General features: G+C 44.6%; 1 protein-coding gene across 1 annotated transcript in view; it reads right to left on the bottom strand.

The window, feature by feature from the left end:
• The window catches only part of fgf11a (fibroblast growth factor 11a), a 74,572-nt gene that overhangs the window by 10,573 nt on the left and 37,714 nt on the right, over window positions 1–26,285 (bottom strand). The window contains exon 3 of the mRNA XM_076725404.1: window positions 19,878–19,981. Within this exon, the coding sequence (XP_076581519.1) occupies window positions 19,878–19,981 (104 nt within the window). The remainder of the gene's footprint in view (window positions 1–19,877; window positions 19,982–26,285) is intronic.

Genomic DNA, 26,285 nt, shown 5'->3' with positions numbered 1-26,285 from the left:
AAGCACTTTATAAATCTCCAAAACAGCAATAGACTGGCCCTTTTCAGCTGAGCTGCTTCCTCATCTGCTGTCTCATCTAAATGTCTGCAGTGCTGACAGCAAATAAGCATGAAGACTTAACACTTGTTGCCCTCAGAGCGATTACGCACCACAAAATCTTGCATCACATTTCAAATCCATGTTAAAATCTCACACGGTCGGAGGTGGCAGAATCTGACCTGCAGTCAGTAAATCATTAGATCATGATTTCCCCTTGTAAAATACACCTTTAATATTTCATGTGACTTAACTGAGCGCGGTGTTAGTAATGTTAATATCTAACAATTTATAACTACTGCTCTGTGGGGATTTTCAACCAATCACAAACCAAAAGGATTTCTAATGACATCAGTCCTTCACTTTTAGCCAGAAACCAACCACATCCACTTAGTCACAAACACACACTCAGGTGCCATTAGCAATGCTGCCTTATAGAATAACACACTATTAAGCAGTCATTTACAGAGACACATTATTCACCCAGCACACACACAGGGGACAGATGCACATCTGTCTGCACAGCGTTTACTCTGACTAGACTTCAAGCTGAGCTCACTGATCATTTCCTCGCTGTCAAAAAGGGAGAAAAAGGGGCCGACTTTCTTCCACCTCTTCTCCTGCATCATCTAACAAGACGGCGAAGTCGAGCCTCTGCTAAATGAACGGTGAAAGCAAACTGTCGCTTGAGTCCAACAACCCTCGTTCCCCTCATCTGAAAGACAAACCGGCCTTCATCATGGCTGCTGCAGTTCCTCTTGTGTTCAGCAGGGGATGCTCCAAACACACACGGGCTCCTGTCGCTGCTCCTGCTGCTGTTGATGCTCCAGAATTAACTCGCCTCTCCTCGCCACTCCATAATGCTCAGCTCTCTCCAAAGGGCCTCTTTTAGCACGCTAAAAAACACTCCGGTCGTACGAAACAGCCACAAATCCACACAAGGATTTCGGCTGCTTTTCCTGCACCAAACTCTGTGTTGTTTTGTTTATTTGGAGCACAGTTACATGTTGTGTTATATGTATATTAGGAGGCACAGATGGATATAAACCTAATGAGCTGTCACATAATATCCAAGGCCTGTTAGCAGCTCCAGGAGCTGTTTTTGATGATACTGAGCTTTTGAAAAGATATTAAGCTTTTCTTAACTTTCATTTGGCCATGATACACTAACAGCAGCTTCTCAGTGCAGGTGCAGTGCATTGAACACACACACACACACACACACACACACACACACTGGTCAGATCAGGTCAGGGTCAATAAATAGCCTTCATGACACACTTCTTGAAAATGAATTCACTAAAATCCTCAGACAGTTTTAGAGGAGAAGAGAGAGTGTGAGTGAGTGAGTGTGTGTGTGTGTGTGTGTGTGTGTGTGTGTGTGTGTGTGTGTGTGTGAGGGTGTGTACACCCACTCATGCGTGTCTGCTGTTGTGACAGAGAGACATGACGGATCCCTCTTACATCAGTGGGAGGCCACCCGGTGCCAGATGACATGCATGCATGCGCACACACACACACACACACACACACACACACGCACACGCACACGCACACGCACACGCACACGCACACGCACACTCACACACGCACACACACACACACACACACACACACACACACACACACACACACACACACACACAGACAAGCACTCACTCACAACATCAACAGTGACGGATGGACCAGTGGCCTCCCTCATCACTCACTCCCACAGACAGAGAGAAAGAGTGGGACGGAGGGAAAGAGAGGGAGCGGCAGAAAAGAGGGGACAAGATGAAAGAAGAGAGAGAGGGGCAGAGGATGAAATGGAGAAAAAGACGACATGAGAGATGAGGAAGGAGAAGCGGAGAGAGTACAGTAGGAGTCTTCTCCAGTAATGACACACACACACACACACACACACACACACACACACACACACACACACACACACACACACACACCGCCGTCTCATTTCCATCCGTTGACACCTAAAGACATTATTCAGGCCCGTTTGCAGACACACAGCTGCCATTAACCATTGAGCCTCCCATGCGCTCAGCTGGGGAATTGATTCTATGTAAGACCTCTGTGAAAAGTCAATAGGCATTAGTCCAGAAAAAAACCTGGATTAGGCTTTGATTGGAGTGCAACGCGGCGATGCAACCGAGCGCGAAGAACTTAAAACGACTTACAAGCCGCGATCGGGCAACCACAGGTTAATCCTTGGGCTTTAAGTCACAGACGCCTATCGACCGCGTCCCAGAGGACAAATGTATTTCACGGCGTTGACAGGGCGCATGTGGGTCTGTGTCTTTCTACATGGCCGCGGAGTTACACGACATGTGTTACATTTTCACAGCTTTCAGGAAGTGATGTTTGCTGTTACATGTGTCAGAACTAACTGATCAATACTGGGAGGTATCATTCAAGCCAAATGGGCTTCTGCAGGCCTGTGCCAATGCTTCCCATCGATTGGATAGATAGATATTTAGGCTGATGAGCTTCAAATTCGGGCCAATGTCACTGTGTTGCAAGTCAAAAGTAAGTCCCGAGTGCTCATCGTGATGCAACCTTCACCAATTATTTGACTGTTTTTTAAGAAAGTAGTTAGTTGGTAAAGCTTTGTATGTTATTCCTGCAGGGGTGAAATGTAACCAAGTACATTCACTCAAGTTCTGCAGTGCAATATTGAGGTATAAGTACTTCATAACTACCTTTTACAGTGAAATAGCGTACGTTTTACTCCACTACATGCATTTGAGATGAATATGTTTTATGCAGAAACTATAATGAGCTTAAAATATGATGCATTAATATAAAAGTATTGACCAAACAGTTTGTGAAATGTTAAATTAGGTCCACCTCGAGCGACTGAAACCGGGGGGGTCCAGATGTCCTTTGGACCTGTTGCCATTGATCATGAAATTACAACATCTGGTGACCTTTGTTGCAAAAGTGCCCAGAAAAAACAAACAGATCAGGAGAGTAAATTGTTATTTACACTTGAATGCATCAGTGATATATAATAGTGCAACAATTGTAATGGAGTTCCACAGTGTATAGGCTTTAAATCTGAATGTGATTAACTCAAGTGTCATCTGTTGTCTCCCTGCTGGTCTGCGCTACACTCACTTTTGCCTCCAGCTAAGACAGAAAGAGAAAATCAAAGTATCACGTTAGTATTTAATGTCGTCTAAACTAAAACTTTTCATTGCACTTAAGTCAAATCCATGTTCACAGGCGGTTTTAAGTCGCTCATTGCTGCATGGGGGTGATTAGAAAGGTCAAAAGGTCAAGTTTTCTTCACAAGTCCAAGTGAGTCGAGCGACCGTCTGTCAGATCACATCTTCAACCTCCCCGTCTCTTTGCCGTCCCTCCTGTCCCTTCACTTCACAATCCAATAAAAGAGAAACCGTCGTTACAATATCCTGCGGGGGGAAAAAAGTGTAAAAGAAAGTGTAAAGGGATGGCTCGGGGTATAAAAATATATTGACTTGATCATGAAATGAGAGCTGTTTTCTTTCACACAAAAAGCTTCAGCGGGGTTTTTTTTTGTGGTCCTGCAGGCAGAAGTAGTTTGAGTTTGTGACATGAGGCAGGAAATCGGCTCTAATGGCCCCAAGAAAAGATCTGTGTCTGACGCAACTATATGTAAAGAATTTTATACCACAGCCATACATCTGAGATGAGTCAATATCAGTGCAATCATGCTACGCTGCAGCCCTCACTGTTACTTTGTGTTAGATTTGAGCAAAAATGGAATCAGAGCAACGAAACAGTGCGAATACAGGACTTTGTCTGAGGACTAACCTCAAAGTGAAATAAAGTTTTTGTCCCTGAATGACGGTGAATGACGAAATATTTACCTGCAGACGCAACTCTTGTCAGAAGGATAAGAATCAGCACTAAAAGCACACAAAGCAAGGTTAGCCTTACAGAAGCTTATTTACCAGCAAAGCTGATTATTATCTGAGCAAATGAGCAGAAAAACAACCTTAATTGAGGACAAACAGCTGAGGAAGCATCACAGGGGCTTGCAAAATAATTGTCTAGAGAAAGGAGTAATTATCATTTATTAATTTATGCACGACATGTAGCCCCGCCGGCATTCTCTTTAGTGTTATCATCAGCACTGCTCTTTCAAATTCTTCGCAGAAAGCATCACTCAGCATGTGGGGAAGAAAACTCAGAAACAGTCAACGTGAAAACTTCCATTTCAGAGGCCATCATTGTGCTGTCAGGAGGATAAACCAGCCAGCTCAAGTGTCACACCGACAACCACCGAATGAAAAGCGAACTCTGTCGCTCAAGGTCGAATATTAGCACCAGCAAACAGTCTGAAAAGCAGACTTTTTCTGGTTGACTTGCACTACAGCTGGTAAGCAATGCTGAAAAAAAAAAGATGCTTCCCTCTGAAAAAAAGGGATGTGTCATCTTCACTGTGGCTGTGTGTGAGTCTGAAGGGCAAACAATGGCGTCATATTTCATTTCAAAGGCCCTGTCAGTAGTTTTTAAGTATGTCTCCATTTAAACAATTGCGTTTGACTTAATGATCAGGAAGGATCGTATTTGAAATGTATGGCTGCGTTGCGAATAATGACAGATGTGAACAGACTCCACCGACTCATGAGGGACACACAGTGTTTGGCTAATCTGCTAATGTTTACCAGCTAATATGTCTTTCTGCCGTTTTCTGCTGAGCAAGTCGTGCACGGTGGGTTTTAAGTCAAATATGTGGGTCATAAAACCAAAACAATGAACTGAAAGATGCTGAAATGCTGTGTAGAGCAGAGGGGACCTGCAGAGTAGGGAGCTAATTCTTGGTGGGCTCCTCACAATGAGCGAAAAAATGAATTTTGAACACCTAAAGCGGAGCGAACTCCACCTGTTGCCGGAACTCATGTGATCAAAAGCTCCTGAGCAGCTACCTCCTAAACCTTGCAGTTAGACTGTTCTGTCAACTGCTGGATAGTTAGCATGAGCGTTAACAGCATGAGGAAAGAGCATATTTTGCTGCTTTCAAACACAGGATATGCGGTTCGTTCCAGACCGTATCTCCGCCTGAAAAGTGAGATAACAATGATTTCCGAATGATCTGTCAGCTCACCGTGAATCAAACAGACCTCACATCAAACCAGCCGCCGGCTTTAAACGTCTTCCCTCTGTCTGATTTCCACCTCCCGGCCTCTCAGTGCTCTCGTGAACTCTCAGGAGTGTCTGTCAGTTGCTGACCGACAGAGGAGAGAACAAAGTTTTAAGCAGCTCAGGCGGAGAGGGGTCTTCGTCTATGCCAACATTCTGGCATTTACAGGGACGCCCTGAGGAGCGCTGGAGCTCGACCAGGGCTGATGTGCTCATAGCTTTCAGCAAATACACACACACGCACGCACACACACGGCAAGGGAAAAATCCTCCTAACGTACATATGTAAACACACATGTTCATGATATCTGAGCGTACAAAAAGGATGAATAAACAAGACACATGCATAAAAAAAAAAACCTTAGACAACAACACACACGCAGACAAACGAGTGGAGACCAACACACACACACACACACGCTGTAATGAGAACAGCTGGAGAGGGTGCAGGCGGGTGCACACGGGGGAAGAAGCAGAGAGGGAGGGAGGGATGTCCTCTGCTTCTCACCTTGACTGCCAGACCCTCGCTGTGCATTTGGGGATTTTCCAAAGGCAACCAGAGATAACCTGCCTTACCTCGACACTGCATTTTTCATCTCTCCTTCTCTGCTCCTCCCTCGTCTTCCCTTCCTCTCTCTCTTTCTTCTCCTCCCCTCTCTCCCCTCAGCATCCTCCCCGTCTTCCTCCATCCTTCGCATTTCCTCCCATCTGCTTCCTCGAGGCCACGTGTGTCTGCACGCTTTTGCTGCCACATCAGAGGAGGAGAGTGTGTGTGTTTCTGCGCGCGTGTGTGTGTGCGAGACAAGCGGGGGGTCGATCGGAGTGCGAGAAAGGAAGGAGAGCAGAGGAAAGGAAGCGAGTGTGCTGACTCAAAGAAAAAGAGACAAGCGGTTTCTGATTCGATGGGTGGGTGAGGAAGGTCAGAGGAGAGGAGCTGAAGCGGTGTGAGTGTGAGGAGGAGTCAGTGTGTGTGTAAGGATGTGTGCGTGCATGTGTGTGTGTGTGTGTGTGTGTGTGTGTGTGTGTGTGTGTGTGTGTGTGTGTGTGTGTGTGTGTGTGCAGGCAGCTCGGTCCACTCGGGTCATATGTAAGAGGACTTTGTTGAAAGCTTTGCTGAAGGAAGTGACTAATTGCCAGTTTGCCACCTGTCATGAGTGCCTGTGTGTGTGTGTGTGCTTACACTGTCTCCACTGAAGGCATATAAGTACACATGGCAGCACTTGTGGGGATAGTAAACCTGTGATGGAAATATGGACAGCGATAACTATTCATGACTCCAACGAAGAGTCTTCTGATGTTCAGTTAGCAATAAAATATTGAATCTTGACTCTGCAGTGAGGACAGTGTGACAGCCGATGAGAGGTAACTGCTAAGAGGCCAAAAGTTAGGTTATTATTACAAGGCATGCAGCCAAAACTACTACTATATTTTATGCAAAAGGTAGGGAAGAAGGCAACATATGCATGTGTTACACGGAGGAAAACGCAGAAGTTAACATACTTTTTCGCCGTTGACGCAATGCATTTTGGTGAGAATATTATTGTTTTTGGCAACCTGCTCTTCAGGGCTGTGCACTGCAGCGCTGTCCAAGGTGCTGATCCCGCTGCAGGCAGCAGTGAGGGAGCTGTCCAGGGTGCTGTCTCTCTCCCCTGCCCACATCAGCGGGAAACTTAGCATGTCGTACCGTTAACTCCACCTGATTCCTCACCTACACTGTGTATATATATCCCCTGACTGGCTCTACGGAGCTTTATCGCATCTTTCAGCGCACTGTTTTGAAGTTTTGAGTCGTTCTCAGCGTTCTCAAAGTACCATTTTGGGACACAGCAGGCAGCTGTTTTCAACAAAAATAATGTGAAATTGAATTGTTTACATACAGTGTAAAATGAAGGTGGTGGGTGAGAGGAACAAAGAACATTATTTTGCAGCCTGTTCTCATAAGGTAGTTAAAGAGAACTTTCCTTGAAAAAACTTCTCCCCGTGTATCCCTGCGTGCGACCTACTCTTCACAACAGCTCTGCAGGAAAAACCGGCGAACTAAATATCGTGAAGGGACCATCGGCACACGCACACACACTCTGCCTCTCACACACTTTTTTTTTTTTTTCTCAGCCAGTCTCCACAGAGAAAGGACCTGCTCGCTGTTACAGAACACAGTGTGATGATGGATGTGGTAACTCTCTATATCACCAAAGACCATCCATCCTGAATAACTGGTTTCGTAAGACGTGGCAGCGAAATGCCGCAGCACGAAATGTATAAAGCACAAATCCACTCGTATTAAGAACAGAATTCACATTAAAAAGCTTGTTTGTTTTGTACCCATTTTTGCTTAATAGCCTATAAATCGTCATATAAAATGTATCTACACTCACACCTGTGCATGCCTGCCTGTCTTGTGGTGTGTGTGTATGTGTGTTTATGGACTGTTAGCGCTGATTAGAATGTGGAGCAGGGCTCTACCCTCTCAGCTCATTGGGACAGTCGTAACTCTTGTCAAAATGCAGCCAGGCTGTTGTGTTACAAGCATCCTTCACGACGCCCGACATCCTCCTTTACCCATTCCCCTGTCCTTCCTTTCTCATCTCTTCCTCAGGTCTCCCACCCTCCCTCCTCTCTCCTCTCTGAGGTTGGTCATGTGAGCCGAGGTGTTCCCTATTTAGCGGTCGGTGCCTCAGTGCATCTCTAAAGGAGTCCCCAGTTGAGAGCTTAGAAGAGGCCACAAACAGTGCAGAGACCAGGGAGGGAGGGGAGTGGAGGCGGAGGGACTGAACTACAAGCAGAGGAGTTTTAATGAAGAGGGGAAAAAGCTGTCCAAGCTCACAAGGTTGCTAACTGTTAGCTGCTAATGGGGCAATAAATTCAGCTTATTCAAAATATGTATTTGGACTATCAACCTGTCTTATGACTATAAACAGCTTCACAGCAGCAGTTTACGTGTACTCCGACAGAGGAGGCTTAAATAACAGTGGCAGACATGCAATAAAAAGAAGAAGGTAATGCTTCCTCAAGCATCTCCACATGTTATCGACACACATGCTGTAGCTGTGTTCGTCTGTCCCTGGGAAGTGCATGAAAAAACAGAGGCGGTTTTATTTCTGCCTGCCTTCCACCCCACTGACGATTCTCAGTATTGGGTCGCGAGTGGAGCTGTGTTTGCTCATCCTCTGAGTGCAAATCCACAATGTCATCCGGCGGAGTAAAGTTTTACTTTGCCAAACTTTCCCCTGTTAACTGCGGAGAGTTTGGCCAGAGCTGGTCCTGGGTATCGGAGTCCGGCCCAATTATGTCTCACTGCCTTTGTCAGATTGTTTATACCTGGCTGCACATGTGTGTTTGTGGGGATGTGGAGGGTGGCTAAATTGCACAAGGGAGTCTCTGTGTGTGTGTGTGCGCGCTTTTCAACATCTCAAAACACCACGCTGACCCCCCCGACCCACTCCCACCCCATCATCCGGCCCCCCACCACCATCCACACATCACTCCTCCCTCCCTCTCCACTGCCATCTCTCTGCCCAGGAGGCTTTTCCAGAACACACAGCTAATAAAGTGGGCCAGGTCCACGGCTGAGCGCTATTTTTATCAGAAAGCAATTTTCAGGAGGTGCCCACAGGTAAGCGGGTCCAAGCGCCTCAGACAATGCAGCCATGACGAGGAGTTTCCCTCCGCCATTAACCTCTGCTGAGCTGCTCGCGAACGCCCCGGTGCTCCAGGTGCACCGTACAGCCACCGCATGCACCCGGTCCTCATGCCTGCGCCTCCCAAAAAATGTTCATTGTGCCAAAATCCCAGCAGGTAAAACGATGGTGACCACAAACAACTGCTTGCTCTTTAGTGCCTGCTCAGTGTGTTGATTTGAGATTTGTAGGGCATCAGGCGTGATGGAAAGCGTGGCAGTGGGAGGGGAATAAAAAGTGACCAGATGAATAAAGGTACTGCAGAGGTGAAGGCGACTGAGGGGATGATGAAGAGGTGTGTATTGTTGGGGATGTGTAAAGACAGATGGATACACGCAGCCCATCTGGCCTCTCTTTTTATACAGCTGGACTATCGGGCACAGCTGAACTCAGGCTGCAGTTATTACAGATGAATATTATCACCGAACTGCGGCAAAGTGAAGCGTTTAATGTATAGATGTAGGTCAATAAGTACAACTCTACGTCAGATTTCTTCCCTCATGCCGCCACAAACCAGAGCAGAGTCGTAGTAGTGCGAGGCTGTCAGGTTGAGATTGAGATAGGAAGTACAGCGTATGGGCACATTGCACAAGGACCCTGTTTAAGTGCAGTTTCGAAGTATTTGCGCTTTACTTAAGCTTTGTGCTGCATTGTATGTTGCCATTGTACAGCATACAAGTTGTTTTATTAACTTGATTTGTTGGTTTTAATTGACAGACAGCTTGACTTTTCTCCCCGATCATGCCGCAAAGACAAGAAGATCCTCAGAGCTTCACTACCAACAACACAGGACACACCGCATTCATTTCCAAATGCACGGTCAACACCACTTTGGAAATAAGAGAGAAGAAGCATATTCACTGCAGAGGTAAAGTTAAATTGTCATAATTTTACATATTTGAGTACAGCTTCACACAAAACTTGGCGTCAGGGCAGAGTGGAAGAAAGAATTAGGCGAAAAAGCGTGAATTTATTCATTCACTGGGTCCATAATGGAGACATGAAAGTAGACAGGAATGGTGCCAGCCTGACTGGATCGCCAGTCAGCCTTCATTTCCCTGAGAGATCGTACCCGCTGGCAGACAAAATTTATAGTGGAAGCGAGGCTGATGGGGAACCAAGAGGGGAGAGCTGAGTGTGAGATGGAGGGGTTTCAGGGTGAGGAGGCGGAGGACAAAGGGAGAGAGAGAGAGGGGGAAGGAGAGCAGAGAGGTAGAGGACAGAGCTGGGACAAGGACAGCAGATAAGGGACGCATCAAGACGGGGATATATATTCTGAATAAAAGAGGTTCACGGGGTGACAAAAACCACGGGAGGAGGAAAGTAGTGACGGTGGAGAAGAGAGGAAAAAGACAAACCACAAGAGAGGCCAACAGACACAAATGGCTGGACAGGGAGTGAGACAGACTGACAGGCGAGTAAAAGCTGTACAAGTGAGACGGGGGGGCTAAAGGGAGATGGGGGGAGGGAGGGGGAAGAAAGATGAGCGTGGTGGCGGTTGTTGCTCCCAGCGGAGACGTTATGCTCGCTATGAGTCTGGGCCTGTCAGGCCATCCTTCTCTCCCTCTCTCCCTCCAGCCTCCACGGCTGCTCCTCTCCCCTTCTCTCATTCCGCCGTCCTCCTCTCAAGACAGCGACAACAATCAGCCCTGTTTGTTATTACAAGTGGTAAGATCCCGCCTGTCCTGTCAATCAAATTGCCCTGTCACCCCCCTTATCCTCAAGGAGTTTGAGAAGCCCTGGCCTTGAATACAGATTTAAGCGCGTGGAAGCTCTGCGCGGCATGCGAAGGTCAAACATGCTACGCCTGTTCGTTTATTATCTTCTTCTTTTTTTTTTTTTAAAGTAGCAGCTTTTCATCTTGTTTTAAGCTCATATTTTAAGCTTAGGTGTCGGCAGGTGTCTCATTTTAAACCAAACCCAATTTCCGTCCTGCACATTTGAATGTAAATGCTGACAAACCGATGCTTTGCAGTGACTCACTCCCCTGTTCTCCTCCTCACCTCTATTATCATCTCGTTTCATCCTCCCGAAACGAGAGGCTCATCTAAGGACAAAAGGACATTCTCTCCATCATTTAGCCCGTCACTCCCACTCCCCTTTTATTGATCTTGTGCACAAAAACTCACAGATTGGCAGAGATAAAGGCGTTTTCGCGGGAGGTAACTTTGCGGTAATCTATAATTTTCACCTCTTCTTTCTCCATCTCTCCGGAGTGTTAAAAGAAGCACCAAAGTGCTGCTCGGGTGATCCTTAAATATCTCTCAGGGCTAAACTGGGATGTTTGGCTGCTTCCTTCCTCTCTAAGGAAAGTGCATCAACACTCATGAGAGGAAAAAGTTCATCCCTTTCCAGTAAAGCAATTGCTGTTTATTCCTTCCCCCCGTCCTGGCAGAAGCTGCTTTCGCTGCCGCTGTGTTTAATGTGTCTGGAGGTTTAAGTGTGTCGTCTGATTAAACGGACCCAAAGAGGGGAGCTGGGGATTTACCATGCTTGAATGTGATCAATAATTCATGCTGTGTGTTTGCAGGGGAAACACTCCCGTGCAGCCTAAAGTAATCAAACGTCACGCACGTAGATATTCATTGTGTATTGAAGTCAAACTGGTATGTAAATTGCAGAGCAGCCATTGTGCATATTTGTTTTGGAATATATTGGTGGAACGACGCCGTCTGAGCGTCGAGCCTCTGGACGGGTGTTTCCCAAACTGCCACTGCGAGAACACATGCCTTCCACTTCTTCGCACTGTGGCATTACAGCTCACAAACGGTGATACAAGGCTCTCCCACTCCATTTTTTAGCAAGTCCAAATAGCATTAGCTATTAAGCCATCTGTCCCTTTCATCATTCAACATTTGGTCGGCACCACATGCTGCCGTGCTTGCATTCCACTCGAAGGGAGGAAGGAAGGAAGCTAGTCAGCCCAGCTTGCTAACAGTAGCAACCGATTCCCACTAGACATTACCTTTAGTTGATGTTATTTCAACACCTGCTGAGGGCTGCTGTTAAACTCCCACACTCAGTGTTGTGCTCATCAGACAGTTCATCGGGGAGCTACTATCAGCTGTCTCTACTTCACGGCTACAGTTGTGCTGATGGAGAATTAGCAGACTGTCACATTCACAGCAACGGTTAGTCCTATTACCTTAGCCCGCACGTTCCTATGTGATATACGTATGTCTTAGCAAACACTTACTGTAACTTCAGTTTGACTTGTGTGTGTTCATGGGTGCTTATATTAAACCACTACAGGGACCCCATGAGGTGGCAAGGCAGCCCAAAAACTAGAAACATTTCTTCTAGTGGAGCCTGGTTCAAAAACCTTGCTGTGTCACTGAGCAAGAAACTAAATCTAAATGATCCAGAGCTGCTGCTCTGTAGCTCCCCGTGACCTTTGACTTTGCAGAGGAGGAGACGGGGAAAAGAGCATTTCTCCATGGGCGTCAGTGACCTTGAGCATAAATTGCAAATGGGACTTTGTCATCCTCTAATCAGTTATTTTCTTCCTTGAGGCCCCGTTCACTGACTAATTTCTCATATATCAAACAAGACTAAAGAGCAAAAGAAAAGTGGAATACACGATCAATCACATTTCAGAGAAAATACCCTAAGCGCTGCGTCTCAGGCTGTGTAATTAGCTTGCAAGATAGACTGAGGTCACCACAAACATTTGAAATATTAAGATGATTAGATTAGGTGATTAGATGAAATTTCAGTGATCCTCACAGGGAAAATAAGCTGTGGCAGGAGGGGAGTAGAGAATATAAATAAGAATAGAACAAACAGAAACTACTGAAGATAATAGAAAAAGAAAATTACAACGGAGGCGCTCTAAATGTGAATGATGCAACTGATAAATAAAGATAAATGATGTGTCTTTAAAAAGGCCAAGCTGGAAAACTACTTTTCTCTTTTCTCTGAGCCATTACTGGCAAACATACAGCTGGGAGGAGGTACTTCATTTTCAAATCCTTTAAATAAGTGTTGCAATTATCTGCTTTTGTGTGTGTGTGTGTGTGTGGCTGCAGAAGGGAATTTGTCTGCCACAGAGGCCCATGAAAGATTAATGCTGAGTAGCCACTGGAACGCTGCCGCAGCCGAGGTGAGCCTTTGTTATTGCTACAAAAAGGTAAGAGGAAACACCTCTCCGGCTCGGTTATGTATTATTTTTCTCTGATGTTGCTGGAGAATAATCCTTGATTTGAGCTTTGGAAAATAAATAATGAGGTTGTAACTGTCAGCGTTGGTTCCTAGACATTACACGCTTACTACTACTTCGCATTTTGCAGGAAACACAGTATCAACATAATCAGGAAACTTTGTTATTGCATGGTAAATTATATTTCACTTAATGTACTGTCCCAAATAATTAAGAATTTGTCATAAACAGCCTTTCACAAAGTTTATTTCTAACACAAAGTTTCTCCTCATGCAACAACTCACAAAAATGCACAATTTCTAAAGGGAGTCTGGGATCTTTCTCCATAGGCGATAAAATATTAGTCTATATTGGTTATCGTTTACTATATTTGTAAAATTTGACGTTTACCATCAATAAAATGTTCCTCTGTTACAAATTCAGCCTAAATGATGAAATCAGTTGACACTGTATGTTCAAACAGCGGCTACATGTTGGCAGGTTCAGCCAACATCTGAATTTGGTGTGAGCGATCGGATCTCGTTGCATATTTTAACCTGCAGACTCCTGTGCAGCAGATAAATGTGGCACTTCCCTCACTAGAAAAACTTTGCAACGGAACATAATCCAGGCAGCAACTATTTCCCTCAAAACGTATTTGGCAGGGCGCCCTGCAGCTCCCCTGGTGGAGTGTGTACCATGTATCAAGGCCTTACAAGTCTTTACTGCAGCAGCCTGGGTTCAATTCCAGCCCGGGCCCACTGCTGCATGTCATCATTCCCTCTCTCTCGCCTGCCTTTCCTGTCTCTCTCCAGCTGTCACGAGCTAAATAAAGTGGAAATGCCCCCTCAAAAAAAAAAAAAAATGCATATGGAAATATAAATTATTTTGTAGCTCAGTTTTGCTTAATTCCACATACAGTTCTTCTCCTTTTAGCTGTTTTACTCGCCACACAATCCTGAAGGGAATATCTGACTGCTTCACTACGTGCACTAGCTTGTTGCTAAATTTGTCTGTCGAGCAGACAGTGTACAGTGGGCATACTTAGAGCTCTTTTGTTGCCTGCTCAATCTGGAAAACAAGGGCTGACGAGAGCAGTGAGAGCGAACTAAAGCAGCAAAGCTGTGAGCCGTAAAACCAAAATTATGAGCTGAAGGCCCCTGAGAAAGCTGAGTTGTATACTTAAATTTGTACATACCCATAATACCCACAGACACACTCTACACCCTACACTAACACTGTTAAACACACACACGCTTTCATATGCCAGGTGACCTTTTTGCACATTCACGTAGTATTTGTTGTAAATGTTCACCAAATCAGCTTTAACGGCAGAACGAGCAGTAACTCGGCGTCAGGAAATGCCAGACCTCCATCGATTTGGCAACACAATGATGTGCGCCATTCCTCAGAAATATGAGGCCACCTTGCAACTTGACAGACACTCCACTGTGAGAATGGATGCGCTTAAAGAGAGCAGGAAAATGCCTGGCAGGAAGCTGAAGGAGTGGAGGAGGACAGCAAAGATTTGCGTTTATTGAGACCACGCTATGCATGGTGACAAATGTTACTGCACCCCTGATTATAACCCATTCACCTCAATCAATTTGCAGACTCCTATTTTGTCACATACCCCCCTCTTCCTCTCATCTCCCTGCAATGCATACAAAGAACCACCCACACACTGTGAGCCATCACCTCAAACATCTCGCTCATTATACATTTTCATACTGTAGAAAGCACACATGAGAAATTAAACAGTAGAGTTTCCCCTTCTCCCGCAGTCCCACACTGCATTTTTCCACTACAGCAAGCAAAAGCAACGTGTACCCGTGACCCCAACATGTACCAAAATATTATTTGAAATTTCTACATAATTTTACATTGAGGTTATTTCTTTGACTGCTTGCTCAAATTTCCCTTACCCTCCAGGGGCTGACGCAGGGGCCTTGTTCCCTGCACATGCGAACGGTTGCATAACAGGGTGTTAAGGCTCTGCACTGCCTCTCTCCGGACCCTGAGGGCAACGAGCGCAAAACATGCCTTCCTCCTCTATTTCCGTACCCCGGTCTTCTCCATCTCTCTCTCAGGTGCTCGCATTTGCACAGAACAATAGCAGAGCAGGTAGTTTAAGGTGGGAAAAAAAAAAAAAAGCCTCCCTCCTCTCTTTTGTCCTCCCCCTCTTCCTCATCTCAGAGGGATTTTCTCTAACATTTTTCTCCTTTCCCTCTCTCACTTTCCCTGTGGTTCTTTCCCTTCGTGAAAATGGGTCACCTTTCTTCTGTCAGGAGAATGCCTGGGTAAGTATAACCTCTATATTTGCCAGTGCATGTGCATGCAAGGTTTTTACTGTCTAGGGGGGGTTCCAAGCCCTGGAAAAGTCATGTGCAAGGACCATTTTCTGGGGCTCATTAGGGGAAAAGTTGAGGGGTTTTTTTTATTATTTTTTTGGGTTGGAGGATTAGAGTTAGGTTAAAATATGGATTGGGGCTACTTCTGACATTTGGGCTAGTTTCACTAACAGATAAAACTACACTGCTCAGCATTCACCTGTGTTAGCAAGATCTCTGTTACTGCTACTTTGAGGTCTTACTTGTTTTCAGCCTTTTGCTTTGAACCGATCTTATTGTGTTTCATCAGTCTTTTATTCGGATCTTACCTCTCTACCTCTATTTCTACCTACTGGATTGTGGACATTTATTGGCTCCATGACCACCTAGCCAAGCCAGCAGCCTGGATACTGCTAGCCAGCCACTCTCCATGCTAGCAGCTGGCCAACTCACTTGTACTGCTGCCCATTCTCGCCTGGTTCTCCACTTGAGTGACTGGGCGACATACAATGGCGGATGTCTGTCCCCTCCGCTGCCAACGTCTTTGCAGTCAACGCAGAGGTTACCACTCTTCTTCCCCAGAAAACCAGTGTCATACTAGCATTGTTAAAGACCCATTAGCAGCTTACTGGACAGCTTGATACAAACTAGCTGTCTATGGTCAAGGTGCTCACTCCCCAGACGCTCAACATGAATTCCTGCTACTAGGTGATTCAATGGTCCGATTTGTTGAACTTCCGATTTCCGTCATGAGGAGACAATCAGCTACAACTTCACTACAAGTTTAAGCCATTCGCGTTACTGCTGCTGGTTATGATTTTAATGACCACTTTGATTCATTTTGGAAAGAATGACATTTCCTTGGATGGGATCACATCTATCTATCCAGACATGGGATGAAGCAATTTATGTCAAGTGTGAGGAAATCTTACAAAATATGAATTTATCTGACTGACATAAAGAAAAATCACTCAATAGCAACCTAATTTCAAATAAAACCTAAACCAGTTCTGGATGCTGTTCGGCCCATTGCCTTCACCACTAAGCTCTTCAAGTCAGATGCGTTTCATTTTTATGTTTATTTGTATTGTCAGTAACGATCTTGATTTCTTTCTGAGCTCCTGGCTGACCAAAGCTAATATAGCTCCCCTCGTTGAAACATGTCCCCCTGGCTTCTCCTACCTGGAGCATTTTTTTCTTTTCTTTTCTTTTTTTTTTTTTAATAAGAATAGTCTTAAATGTTGCAGCATGACCTTTGGGTCTGTCTCTACCTTTGAAGCTCTCTGTTTTATTACACTTGGACCTTCTCTGTGTTCTGATTTGTAGACCACCCAAATCTACAACTGGTTTTATCACAGAATTCTCAGAACTATCACAAATTGTTTTCCTTAGATTTGAGATTATTCTGATTGTTTTCTGATTTTAATATGCATGTATATGCTGCCCTGATTTTTTTTCACTTTAGATCTTGTTTGATATACTGGAACAACACTCTGCTTTGACATTGGGGTTACTGATCATTACTGTTTTTTTGTTTGTCTTTATCTAACACTACTTTTCCCATTATCTCAAATCAACTTGAAGGTCAGAATGCTCTCATAGTTTTAATTCCACTTCTGCCACCATGTCCTAGAAGGAACTTGCCTCCTCCAATTTCCACATTTGCCCTTCAACGGACGCAATATTTTCAAAGGAGCACAGAGACAGCATTCCTCAAAGTGTTCAATGATCTTTCAGCAGCTGACTCTATTTTAATCCTTTTAGATTTCATCACTGCCTTTGACGCCTTAGAACATTCAATTTCAATGAGTGTCTTAGAAAATGGGTCGGTATCTCTGGCACTTTGTTAGACTGACTTATATCTCCAAAGTGGGACTTTTAGTGTTTGTTGCTGGTGACTTCAGATCTTTCACAGAATATTTGTTTTGTGGAGTTCCTCAGGGGTCAATCTTTGGACCCCTGCTTTTCTCCAATTGCATGCTGCCAGTAGGACACACAATCCGCAGAAACAATATTAGTTTCCATTGTTATGCAGATGTCTGTGCCATCTGTGTGCCTGAATGGGTGAATGTGGTACGTGTTGTAAACTGCTTTGAGTGCTCAGCAAATTAGAGTGCTTTTATTGTTATTTTATCTGATTCTGTATATTTTTCTGCTGTCAAGCACTTGGCAACTGTGTTTTGAAAGGTGCTGTACAAATGAAACGCTATTATTATCATTCAAGACTTTTTGTGATAAAAATGACTTTCCATAAAGATTCTTGGATTTTTCAAACCGAGTCTCATCTCATCATAATGGCCATTCTCATAATTTTGCCCGTCCCACTTCTGTTGTAGAGAATCAAGAAAAGCAACTGTGGTGTACAATATACTGTGCATTATAACTGCATGGGTGCAAAGCTAGCATGACCACATCTCAGCTCTGTCAAACTGCATCTTTCCCTTGTGTCTTAATCCCTCCTACGAAATACGTTTTTAGAGACATGAGACTTTCTTTCCTCTGATGTCCTTTTCTAATGATCACAGCTGGATCAGCAATCAGTTGGTGTTAACAGCTGTCGAGACTCATCATCCTCACATGCTGAATTACATAAAAAGTGTTTTTCCCTGACAGACAGACTCTCCTACTCTCTTCGACTTTAATTGCGTCCATAATAAAGGTTAATGGGGGAAATAACAGATCATGAAAAGAAAATACTTTCTCATAAAAGAAGAAAGTTGCTGTCCATTTGTTGTTTAGCCCTACAATTAACACAGATGAACGAGATGGTGAATCAGAAAACAAATAATACATACACTTAAGTTTAATGTGCTCAGTCTTCACTCCAGCAATATTTAAAAATGGGCCGCATTGGTCCTATTAATTGCAAATAGAGATTTGAAGCAGATGCTCATTGATTGCACTTTCCTTATTTCAATTTTTGTGCTTTTGTACTGTCACTGATGGGACAAGTTCCTGAACAAAACTCACATAAAACTCTCGAACCAACAAGAAACCAGTTCAAGCCAGACCCTCTGAAAATTTTATGTCATATTATGTGATTTCTGGACCAAGCAGGGCTTCAAATTTAAAGAGTTCTGCTACATCTCACTGCAATTTGTGGCTGGCAAAGTGAGAAGCTGCTAGAAAGGAACAGATATTGAGTAGCGTGCATGAATTTGTCTCAGCAGAATGATGTTCACACACTGTATATGTGGCAGCATATGGAGGACTTTGTGTTTATCAGGGTATGTGTGTTCTTCCCAGGGTGATATTCCATTGTTCCACCTGATAGAAACCCTGTATCTCCTCTCCTCGTCTCTGGAAGTATGCATGCGGGCAGCGTTAGATGGACTTTGAAGTGAGCGCACCGATGCACTTCAAACAAGATCTCACACACTTTGCCTGTGTGCCAAGAGGAAAAAGGCTGGAAAAAGAGTTTTTCTCTGCATCCTGATAGAGTGCACTCTGATCCACCCTGTGTCTCTTCATCTGTTCTTCGATCTACCTCTCAAATGTGTGGCTTGGCTATGCCGCTTCTCTCACATCAATGCGAGAAAACCTCTTTTTAAGCACCGTACGAGCTGTTTCTCAAGTTGTGGCATACAAGTGCTGCTGTGACCGACACTGTGAAAGTGTTTCATGCACAGATGCACTGTCACTGTGAGAGTAAAAGAGAACCAGGTTGGGGTGAAAAGACATATATATATGTAGTCTCAGATGATAGCATTGTGTTGTGTGATGGTGTGTGTGTGTGCGTGTGTGTGTGTGTGTGTGTGTGTGTGTGTGTGTGGACTGCTCACTGGGGGACTTCATTGTTGTATCACACCATAATAATAGGACTCAGAGGTAAAATAACAAGTATGTGTGACTATGAAACTAAACCCATATGTTCAATATTATTATATTATTTTTCATGACTCACTCACCATTGTTGAGGAGAACAGCTTGGTTTGTTGGCAGAACTAAATGCTGATAAACTTATATTACTAACACTGGTACCTGCAAGGGTTCTTTACTATCATGTGATTAATATATCCATCTGTATGGTGAATTATCATAACATACTGCACATTTATTGTGACTGTAGACCACAGATAATAGAAACTATATATAAATGGTGATCAACTTGTCTGGTTTCTATTGTTTTGCTTGCTTGACAATGCAAAAGGTAACCCGGTCACTGGTCACTGCAGAGATCAGTGGAGTTCCAGTCCAAATTTCAGCTCTAAAATGAGAATAAATAATAAATGTAGAGGCCTATTTTGTTCTTTTAAAAGCAACATAAAGTCGTGTGTAAGAGGCTATCACAGGTCAGTCTGACATTCATCTAACTGATGACTCAGTGTAACCCCAGACAGAGTTCTGCATTACCTCCACCTCAACAAACACTTCAGCCACATTAAGAATGCATGTGCTGCTGTCACACACTGCCTGTACACTGTGTTTAATCAACTAAGTACAAGCAAACACAAAAGCCAGCGGTGGCGGTGGCAGTTTTTCACCCACGACTGGTGTAATGAAATCACAAATTAAGTTTTAAAAGGCTCATGGCATCGCTGTGCTGTATGTGCTGGGTGCTGACTGTACCGAAGTGTAGAGGTAGCCCTCGCTGTTCATGGCAACGTAGAGCCCTGTCTTGGTGCTCTGGATGGCCACTATCCTGAGCCCCACAGGAATCAAGTTGAACTGCACTGCAAGAAAACACAGAGGGAGAAGGGAGTGTGAAGAGCAATCATTCTTTCTCTTAAACGCTCACAGTGCTTCCTCGTGGCATAAAAAGACAATTGCTTTCCAGCTGTCTCCAATTTCATCCTCCCTATTGTACAGTATATCTGTCAGAGGCGGGGATAGGAAGTGTGTTAAAAAGAGAGAGGGAGAGGCAGGGAAGGATTAGGAGGGGGAGATTTAGGAGGAATAAAGTCTGGTTGCTGGTACACCGGAGGTCACACAAAGACGGGAGTGACAGTATGGAGAATTCCCCTGCTGGAGAGAGGGAGATAGAGAGAGCATGGCTTAGCAGAGAGCTTTAAGAATACAGTACATTAGAAAGTGACATCTCCTGAGCCTGCTTTGAATTCATTTCCTCTGTCCCGACACAGTAAACAGCACTCTGTAATGCAGTTTGTTGAATCCCCTTCACATGGAACCTTGGGTTTTTTATGTGCATAGCTCTCCATATAAACTAACTTCAGCCTGGCCGCTGGAGCAGCACTCACAGGGTGATTGTGTGCTTGCCTCACGCACACACACGGGTGGGGTTCCCTGCATGTTCTTGTAATTTGCTTTGGTGCCTTCCTGCCCATGCCATGCAAATACATATAAAGCACATGTATTTCTGCACTCGCCTGTGCATATGTATAACTGAATTATTTAAAGGACTATTCGAAATATCAAAAAAGACCAAAACCAGCATCATTGTGACGCAGTTTGCAGCACATGTGAGCTCTTTTTTTTGTGTGTGTGTGCAGTAAAGAGTGACAGCGGGGTTGTCAGAATGACAGATTTCTTCAATAGATGAAAAATGAAGTCTCTGGAGCACGTTTTAAATTCATGGAGTCATTAGCAGCTCTTAAACAAATCAATTTCAAATCCAAAGTTCTGCCAACGTAATGGATGGAAGTGAAGTTATCAGCCAGAGAGAGAAAGTCAATGCTGGCTGTGATGAAAGAAACCCAAACCTCGTCAGTACTATTTTTGATCAGTATTGTTGTGTTAGGGAAGATTTGGTGTCGCAAGTTATTCCTCATCCAGTAGAGGGCAATGCATGCTCTTTTCAACTTTTGGTAACATGTTGGCTTAAAGGGCAAAAGTTACACATTTCAGTTTTTAACTGCCAATGTGAACGTTAAACGTAACCCCACACTGAACGGCAACAACAGCGCCACTATAAACGACACAAAACACAGCACAGATAGTGAGGTTCAAAGCCGTAGGCAATGAAAACCACACATGTTCCTCAGCCCCTTTCTCCCTCTATCTTCAGGGCCCTGCTTCTATTTGCTCGATCGATCCCTGCATCTCAAACAGTCGGTTTCGCAAATGAACAAGGTGTCACCAAAGACCGCGGCCGGGATGACAAATAGAGCAGGGCACACACACGCACCCTCCCTCCTTCTCGACCTCCTCTTTCCTTTCACTGTTGCTTCTCGCTCTCTCACAAACAGCAGCAGCAGCCTCGCTGTGGCGCTGATGACCGTACGCAACCCACCACACACGCAGCGCTGCACTACCCTCAATACAAAAATGAGGAAGGAAAAAGCATTCCTCATGTTCTTTCTCATCTCTGCCTGTTGAAGTGTTGTCAGAGCGATACATATCCGCTCTGTCGTGTTTCCCCTAGGTCCCACGTGAGCGCCTCTATATCAGAGTGTATGCTAACGTTAGCAGCTGTGTTCTGCTCTGCTGGATTTGGCATTCGAGATGCTCTATTCATCGAATGCCAGTTTGTCCTCATCCTAAAAAAAAAGCTCTTTCTCTTGTCGAAACATTAAAAGTGAAACGCAGGGTTTGAAAAAACAAGCGGTGATACATAACTTCTGTCTTGCTTGTCCAAGGAAGAATGCTAAGCAGCCAAACGAACCTAATGTTAGCTCAATCAGCTAGCGAGCGACAGGTGTTCAAATCTGCTGATGCAACTGTCATAAATTCTACCCAGGCCGCTAAATAGTTGTCATTTGTCCACCACTGTCTGACATCAATGATGCATTGTTTCGAGTGGTAAATCTTCCCCGTTATTGTGAACTATGTACGGTGCAAGAATGCCGGACAGTAGCAACAGAACCAGGCTGAGCAAACGGTCAATTATTCCTTACTTCTCACCCTCTCTCCATTGTCTGTTGTTGCTTTCATCCCTCTCATTCTCTCTCTGCATCTATATTTATTTCCTCTCTCGAGAAAGAGTCTGCTTCCTTTCTCATCCTCAGTGAAAAAGAGCTTCTCTTATCAAATGGATCACATAACTTTATGCCTAGATAATAGAGGCGTCTCTCTTTTGTTTTCCCTTTTCCCCCCCATCGCTCCCTCTCTCTCTCTCTCTGTCCTTCCATTTGACTCGCTTTTTTCTCGGCGACTCACAGAGGAGGTCGCTGGATTAATCAAAAGTCTGTTGAGGGAAAGAGACGGAGGGAGGGTAAGGCAGAGGAGGGGAGGGAAATGAAGGGGAGGGAGGAGGGTGTTGCCAAATCAATCCCACTAGTCAATTTGAGGCTTGAGATCTTCTACACAATAAATAAACAAGGAGAAAGTGGAGATGGGGTGAGGGAGAGGCGGCGGGGGGGGGTGGCAGGACACAGAGTTAAGCTGTGCAGAGGGCATCTGCAGGCCTGCACGCTGTGCTGTCGCTCTGCAGTGTTGTATTGTGCAGCTCAGTCGGTCTCTGCAGGAACGAGAAGGAGATTACAGTCATCTGTGAGGAGTCACACAGAGTTGAACTGGCGGACAGGCAGCAGCATCCTTTATTTCCTGTTTGAATACAGCTGCGTGAAAGCGTCGCGACTCCTGGATTATCTCCAAATTGTTTTCCGCTCACTTCAGATAAAAGAATATCAAGTTATTGGATTTAGATTGGATTAGATTTAGGTCAAGTCGTCTGTTATGAGTGAACTGAAAACTGGCGGTCAGAGCAGCAACAAACAAAACAGAGTCCTCAAGTTGAACTAAGTGAAGCGTCATGGCCACTGACAGCTTTATGGACGTAGTTAGAGTCCATTTTCCCTGCCTATGACCACATACGGATACGTCTACGAATATGAATAAGCTAACGATTGGTATTAATTACAATTACTGGAATCGTCCCGATTGCCTTACCGTTCCAGCAACTTAAAACAACATCTTCATCTTAAAACAAGACGGGCCGCCGTGCTGGGATCAGCGCAATGACACTCGACTTCATCTAGCTGGAGAAAACAGGCTGATTTGCATCAGTAACAAATGAAACTCCACTCGCACGCTGTCATTTGTGTCGTAAAAAATGAGCTTTAAAGACTCAATAGTAGATTAAATGACTTGTAGCGGAGCTTCACGCCTGATTTCCCTGGTGGTCAATGACTCTGATGACAAGACAACTACCTTCACTCTCCTGTTATTTAACTTCTACCTCGTCCCCCAGGCTTTCCTCTCCATAACTGATTTCTCTCTGCCTTTATCTGTCTTCCTTTCAGTCCATCTGTCTTTCCCCTCTTCTTCTCTTCTCTTCTTCCCCTGGTGCTTTCTGTCTTTTCACCCTGCCTTGTCATGAATTAACAACCTTTTTCTTATCTAACTCTGTGTTTTTTTTCCACGTCTCTCCATTTTTCTTCCTTATTTGCTCCCTTTCAGTTCCCCCGTGGCCTGCTGTCGTTCTCTCCGTCCTGTGAAACCAATACCTCCATTCATCTTTGTCCTATTTTACCCTGCAGCCTTCTCTGTCTGTCTCTTCATCACTCTCCTCTTGTCTCTGCCTCCCCTCTTTTGTATCTCCCATCCTCACTTTCCATCGTTTGGCATTCTTCATGCTCTCCTTCTCATCCTCGCGAGCCCGCTCCCGTACTCTGTTACCTTTTCTCTTCATCTGGCTGAGAGAGCGTTTGCTTTCGATGTTCCCATTTTTTTTTTTTTTTCCTCCTTGAATGCTGCGGCTCTCACGCAGAGCGATGTTTCCCTCATCTGCCTTTCAAGCCTTTGAATTTTTTTTCTCTGTGCCCTCTGCAAAGACGTTAGCGAGCACTGGGGAAAGTTAGACAGAGAGAGCAGACTTGAGAGATAAGTCGAATTTCCCTCCTACAGTGGGAGATGGTAATTACAGTGGATAAAAATCAGGGAATCAAGCTTCTTCCTTATGGCTTCCTGATGTACACACTGAGAGTCAGTAGCTTTCATCTCTCTCTCTGTCTCTCTCTCCTTCCTTTATTCCTTCTCCTCTCGCTGTCTGTCAAACTGTCTGTCCTCCTGTCTCATCCTCTCCAAGAAACTGAGTTCAGAAAGAGACCAAATCCAGTGGCAATCACACCAGCAGCTCCATCTGTCATCGCTCCTTCGGTGCCTTCATTCTCTCTGTGCTTTCTTTTGTGTATTTTTTAATCTTCCTTCAGCTCCTCTGAGCTCTGTTTCCTTCTGTTTCTTTCTATCCAAACCCCTGTTCTGTCCCTGCTTCACTTCTGTAGCTCTCGTCACTTCACTGTGGTTGTCCACCGTGTGTGTGTGTGTGTGATTCCCCCCACTTGTGGCAGCATCACACACACGATGAAATAAACATTTAAAGGCCCAGAAAAATGTTTCCAAATGTTTCCAGTCAAAAAGGCTGGAAGGCAAAAATCTCCCGGGTTTCTCCTTTGTTTCAGACTGTACTGTATGATTGCATTGTGTTGTTTGAACCATATGGCTCTAAAATCATATCACAATATTGTGAGGCATTTTGGAACATTTTCCAAAGAATATTGCATTTCAGAGTTTTCTTCCTTTTTATCTTGTTAGCTCTCATTTCCATTGTTTACAGTCAAAGTCAGAATCTCGCTCAAATTAAAGCCACTACTAATTAGAAATAGAGTCCCCAGCAGTGGAATCAAAAAACGACACTTTGGCTGACTACAATTTAACAATTTATGCAGTCAGAATAATATGAAATATGCTAAAATCACGTGGCTTTAATCTCATTACATGCAGTCAATCAATTGTTCTACATTCACTACCACACAAATATAATGTGACTGATGGACATAATGGCTTTGACTGAATGTTTCACGATACTTTTAGGTCTTTGAGGGCTACATCTCACAATGCACTGAAATGAATGGAAACTTGTGGCTGCTTTGTTACTAAACTGCATTACAAATCTTATATTCTGCATTGTATTTAGGAAAAATGTTGGCAAAAAGAATACAAAGTAGGTAAAATGTGCAAAAACACCAGTATAGTTTACCAGCGCCTCATAATAAATAGATCATAAATCTCATCTCCCTCACCATACTCCTTTCCTGCCTTCATTCCTCTTCCAGCTCTATTACATAACAGCTTGGAAGAGCCAAGAGCAGAGAAGGAGAGAAGAGCAGGGCAGGAGGAGGGGGTGGCAGCTCCTCTGACCTCCCACCAGAGGGGGGAGACACAGTGATTGAGGAGCCATCAGCTGTGTGCCAGCTGCTCCTCCTGTGTCCCATCGCTCCCTCTCCTCTCTTCCTCTCTATCCTCCTCACATTTTTTCCCCTCCCTCTCACTTCCTCTCTCTTCCTCTGCCAACCCGTCTTGTCTCGCTGGCTCAGTTTTCTCTGGCGTGTTCCACCGTGCCCTCTTTCTCTTTCTCCTCTCCTCTCTGATCCTCTTACTCTCTGTTTCCTTCCTTTTGTCGCCTTTTACTTTAATGTAGTCACTTCCAGCTCTGTGGCGACTTCCTCTATCGCCTAGTTATGGAAACCCTGAGGGAACTTTGTAAAAGAAAAAAAAAAAAAAGTGATAAAAGGATTGCGAGGCCATATTAAAGCCACACTCGTCACTTTTTGTTCGGCTACATCCCCTCAGGGCTTCCATACCTCCTTCCAACTTTTGTCCCTACACCATCCTTTCCCTTCTGTCTCGGAGAACCAGGAGGTGACGGCAGCTGCTACAAAGGCAGGTAGTCCAGGAGGAGAGGTGACAAGAGGGAGTCAGAGAGGCATCCAGTCCTCCTGTGTGTCCATGCTCCCTCCAGCTCTTTGGAGGTCATTGGTTCAGTGTCATTACGCTGGGTCACAGGTGTAAAGGAGCATGAGGAGCCAAAGGGGAAGGGGGTGAAAAACCGGTGATGATTAATCTATGTTTTGGAGACTTTTTGTGTTTGCGAGTCAAGATAGACAAGTGCTGTGTCTGAAAAAGTGTCTTTACATGTGTGTATTCCACCAGATTGAGACCATATTATGTGCAGATCAGGTGATCAGTACCACAGTTAGCCAAACACTCTGTCAGGTCAAGGGCCTCAGATCTGATCTCTCACTGTCATTTCCAAAATATTTATCCCCTGGTTCCCCTGTTTTTTTTGGTCTTATTGGT

The sequence above is a fragment of the Chaetodon auriga genome, chromosome 24 (genome assembly GCF_051107435.1).
Source record: "Chaetodon auriga isolate fChaAug3 chromosome 24, fChaAug3.hap1, whole genome shotgun sequence".
NCBI classification, from domain to species: Eukaryota; Metazoa; Chordata; class Actinopteri; order Chaetodontiformes; family Chaetodontidae; genus Chaetodon; species Chaetodon auriga.
Note: the sequence above shows the minus strand (reverse complement) of the source record. Positions and strands in the feature narration are given on the sequence as shown.